This window comes from Lepidothrix coronata, unplaced genomic scaffold, assembly GCF_001604755.1.
Source record: "Lepidothrix coronata isolate B3197 unplaced genomic scaffold, Lepidothrix_coronata-1.0 Scaffold233, whole genome shotgun sequence".
Lineage (NCBI taxonomy): Eukaryota > Metazoa > Chordata > Aves > Passeriformes > Pipridae > Lepidothrix > Lepidothrix coronata.
In genome coordinates this window covers 1,082,245-1,086,877 of record NW_016690413.1, presented here as the reverse complement: position 1 = coordinate 1,086,877, position 4,633 = coordinate 1,082,245, and the positions used below count along the sequence as shown (strand labels likewise).

General features: G+C 63.4%; 1 protein-coding gene across 2 annotated transcripts in view; it reads left to right on the top strand.

Moving 5' to 3' along the window:
• Positions 1–4,633, top strand: part of ABHD8 (abhydrolase domain containing 8) — an 11,879-nt gene that overhangs the window by 3,141 nt on the left and 4,105 nt on the right. For both annotated transcript variants that reach the window (XR_001877890.1, XM_017834323.1), the window contains exon 2: positions 3,330–4,074. Coding sequence is in view for 1 of the 2 variants with exons in the window: in XM_017834323.1 (XP_017689812.1) it covers positions 3,338–4,074 (737 nt within the window). In the remaining variant the exon portion in view is untranslated. The remainder of the gene's footprint in view (positions 1–3,329; positions 4,075–4,633) is intronic.

Sequence of the window (4,633 nt, the reverse complement as noted above, 5' to 3'; positions counted from 1 at the left end):
TCCCTGTGCCATCCCCACATCCCTGTGCCAGCCCCACATCCCTGTGCCATCCCCACATCCCTGTGCCAGCCCTGTGTCCCCGCCTGTCACGTTCCCCCCTCAGCCTCTCCTCCCTCCTGGCTGCCACATCCCATCTCATCCCACATTTCCCTGGCCGTGCCACGGTCCCTCCCCGTGGTACCAAAGCCGAGGCTCTGCAGCCCCGAAGTAGGTCAGGAAATTGTTTTTCCCCCAGCCAGGTTATTCCTCCCAGCCAGGGAACTCCTCATGGATGCCCCGGGACCAGGGCTAGGGCTGAACCCTGGGATCCTTCCCCAGCATCCCTCGGACATCCCATCCCTGCTGGGAGCGGTTTCCTGGGGGCAGGTGGGATTTATTTTGGGGGGGACCACAATGTGGGTACGGCCTCGGGGCGATGCCACCGCCTTCCCAAGCCCTCGGGACAGGGATGGGACGGATCCGAGGGCAGGATCCCGCCGTGCCTGACTCATTGTTGTGCCTGGCCTTATGTAACCGGTGCCGAAATCCCGCTCCCAGCCGGGAGCGGCGATGGAGGGAGCCGGGATGGGGGGGAAGCAGCTCGTCGCCATGGTTACCCGCATCCTTGCAAAGTTCCTCGCATCCATCTGCTTTCATTTCCAGCCCCTTTCATCTCGCCCGGGGAACATCCCTGGATGTTTCTGGCTGCCTGCTCGGCGGCAGACGGAGCGCTGGGTTCGAGGAGGTGTGTGGGAGGTGGGAGACGGGAATCTTTTGCTTCCCAGCCCCAAAACAAGGCCCGACACGGAGCCGCTTTACCTCCCGTCCCTCCCGTTCCCACGAACGCCCCCGGCCGGGATGTGCTCCATGTTGTCCCTGGAAGTGTTCGGAAGGCGTGTGTGGATGTGGCACTCGGGGACACGGCTCGGTGGTGCTGCTGAATGGTTGGATTCCATGATCTCAGAGGGCTTTTCCAACCTCAACGATTCCACGATTCCGTGATTTGTTTGCTCAGATACACGTCAGGGACGGCCACATCCTGGACCGTGATCTCCAGCCTGGGTGTATCCAAGTGGATACCCCCCTTGGAGTGGGATCCCCCTTCGGATACCCCCTTGGAGAGGGATCCCCCTCTGGCAGAGGGATCCAGGCTCCTGCCCAGTGCCGGCGATGCCGGGGGGCAGCTCCAAGGCCGGAGCCTGAGCCCCTGGATGTGCCTGCAGAGCTCCTCGCTGCCAGAGCCTTCCAGCAGATCAGTTCTGGGAATGAACAGGAGGGACTAATTGAGTTAATCCCGAGGAGTTAATCAATGTCGGGGCGGGCTGGCCAGGGCTCCTGGTTATAATCCACACCGACATCCCCGGGACCTTGTGGAGTGGGGGCTCAGTGCCAGGACAGGCTTTGTGGGAATCAGAGGCGGGATCACATCCCGGCTCCATGGGCTGATACCTGGGGCTGTGCGGGATGCAGGGGCTCAGGGGCTGCCCCAGTTCCCGTCTGCCTGTTTTCTGCCCATCCCATCCCTCTGTTCAGCATTCCCAGCTCAGACTTCAGGGCCCAAGAGCCTCCCAAGGCTGGCACGGAGCAGGGACAGTGCAAGGGCAGCCGGGCATCCTCCAGCCGGGGCTCCAGCCAGGCTGGTGCCAGTTCCTTGGGCCCAGCTCCCAACTGGAAGCACAACTTCTGCCAGCCAGCTCTGGATTTGGCTTCTCCTTCCCAGGGCTCCGAGACCTCCAAGGTCAGCAGCTTGGCTGGGTCCATCCCTGGAGCACCCAGGGAGCCGGAGGGCTCTCGGTGCAGCCGGATCCTGCATGGATGGGTTTGTATCCAGAAGGAGGTTATTGATCCCACAGAGAGCTGGGCCTGCCCTGCCCAGTGCCAGGGGAGCCCCAAAGGAGAAGGAGCCCCCAGGCCCAGCTCTGTCATTCCCAATCCCTACATCCAGGACCCGATCCTCGGTGGCGTGTGTGGGAGTCAGGACACTGTGCCCGACAGAGCTGGGTGAGAATCAAACACTGGCTGCTGTTCCCAGGGCTGGCAGCACTCCCTGGATAAACCACCCTGGCCTTGCCAAGGGAACTGTTACCAGCATGGCCCGCCTGGAGCAAACAGGCTGGTTTTCCTGGGAAAACCCTTGAGCAGGGGGTTGTGCTGGGGCTGGAGGACCTGGGAGCCTGTCCAGTCCCTGGGTGTGTTTGGGTCCGTGGGGGTCACTGAGGAGGGTCTGGTGTTGGCATTCCCAGATGGAATGACTGTTAAAATCCACAGGGAGGGACCCCTGCACTCCCAGCCTGCCCCCAGCCTGGTTTTCCTTGGCATGATCTGCCAGCCCGGTGATTGTAACCCTGTCAGGCTGCTTGGGGGAGCTGAGGGGCTGCTCCTGGAGGATTACTGGGATTTATCCATTAAATTCCCGGCTGGGAACACGCTTCTCCTCCTCCAGGGGGTGGCAGTGGGCGCCCAGTGCCCCCTCCTGCAGGCCCAGCCCTTCGCACGGCGCCCGCTCCGCTTCTCTGCCCGCTGGCATCAATAATTCACCGTGTTTTGCCTCATCAATAATTAACACCCTCCCGGCTGCCATCCAGGGACCTTCCAGCCCCTCTGGCACCGCCAGGCTCCAGGCCTGGCATCGGTGTCCCCGGTGCCACCAGCCTCCCCCCTCCCCAGGCTCGGTGGTCCCCCCATCCAAAGGCAAGGAATGAGCCCTGGGAACATCAAGGGCAGTGTCACATCCCCCCCAGCCCACGTGGGGATGTGGGAGGGGGTTCTCCCCCCCCCCGTCCTTCTCTTGCTGTGGTTTGTGGAGCGGTTTTAATTAAATCCTTCGTCTCCCATCGCTGTCATTCCCACCTCGCTGCTGGATCGGTGGTTCAGGCTCGAGATGTGTGTATATATATATTTAATTGGTATAAATAATGCATCCCCAGCGCTGACTCTTCCCTTCGCTCCATATTTGGTGCTAAAAAGAGAGTTTTTTGTCTCAAACAGGCCTTTCTTTCCGTGTTTCTCCCCTCGGTCAGAGCAGATCCCTCCTCGGGGGGCTGCCATTGCGTGACGGGGGCTGCTGGGTGACAGGGCCATGGCCCGGACAGAGCAGGACAGGGAATGCCGGATCCCTGTGGGATCTGACCCCTCAGCCCACGCGCGGGAGGCTGAGCAGGGCTGTGATTTTGGGGAGCATCACCATCACCCCCAAGGCGTCCCCATCCTGTGCCACCACGGCTCTTCCCGGGGCCGGCAGCAGAGGAGAGGGGTCAGGGCTGTCCCTGCTCCCCTGAGCCCCAGCCAGGACCCCTCTGGGTGTGGAGCCACCGCCTAACCCCCCTGTTCCCCGCCGCCCCTCTCTGCAGGGAGCAGAATGCTGAACAGCATCACCGATGGGCTCCTGTGCTGCCTCATGGGCAAAACCACCAACGCCGTGGGGCCGCTGGACAGCGTTGAGTCCGGCGACGGCTACAGCTTCGTGGAGGTGAAGCCGGGGCGGATCCTGCGGGTCAGGCACAGCGTTCCCGCCCGGCCGGCCCCGGAGGAGCCCGAGGAGGCGCAGCCCGGGGCGCCGGAGCGGGGGGTGGTTCACTGCAAGCGCAGGATCACCCTGTACCGCAACGGGCAGCTGGTGATCGAGAACCTGGGCGACGCCGTGCGCTCCGAGATCCTGCCCTGCCCCGGCGGCGCGGCCGAGCCCGGCGGCACCGTGGAGCTGGAGCTGTCCGAGGCGGCCGGCCAGGCTCCGGCGGGGACGCCGGGATGCGGCGCCCGGGACGCGGCGCCCGGGAAGCGCCGCAAGCGCAAGCCCAAGAAGGTGGTGAACATCGACTGCAGGAAGCAGATCACGAGCTGCAAGGGGACGCACGGCGACGTGGTGCTGTTCTTCATCCACGGCGTGGGCGGCTCCCTGGACATCTGGAAGGAGCAGCTGGACTTCTTTACCAAGCTGGGCTACGAGGTGGTGGCCCCGGACCTGGCGGGGCACGGCTGCAGCTCAGCCCCCCAGATCGCCGCCGCCTACACCTTCTACGCCCTGGCCGAGGACATGAGGGCCGTGTTCAAGCGCTACGCCAAGAAGAGGAACATCCTGATAGGACATTCCTATGGGTAAGGGGCCTGGAGAAGGGATGGATCCACCCTCCCCCCCCCCGTCCCCTCCGACAGATCCCGCGCCTCGGGGGCGTGGGGGTTCCTGTTCTGGGTTTATCCCTCGGTTCTGATCTCCTACATCCTCCTGGGGGGTGTCCCTGGGCCCAGCTAATCCCAGAGCCTGGCCTCCGGTGGGGAAGCTGGCAGAGCACGGCCTATAAATAGGGTAAGCCCAAGAAAGTCAATTAGACAGACACTAAGCAGTGCCTGGCAGGAGAGGGAGCTGGAGCCGGCCTGGAGACGGGCAGGATTAGACCAGGACAAGGCTGGGTCAGGCTGGCGGGCACCCAAGTGGGTTCCAGCACCCTGCTTTGCTCTGGGCAGGAGTGAGAGCCCCAGCTCAGCCCCTCTGCTGGGGGGTTTGTGTCCCCCGCCCCAGAAAGGGGGAGAACAAAGGGGTGTAGCCACGGATCCCTGGGATCACAGAATCCTGGAATGGTTGTGGTGGGAAGGGACCTTACAGCCCACCCAGTCCCGCCCCCCTGCCATGGACAGGAACACCTTCCACTAGCCCAGT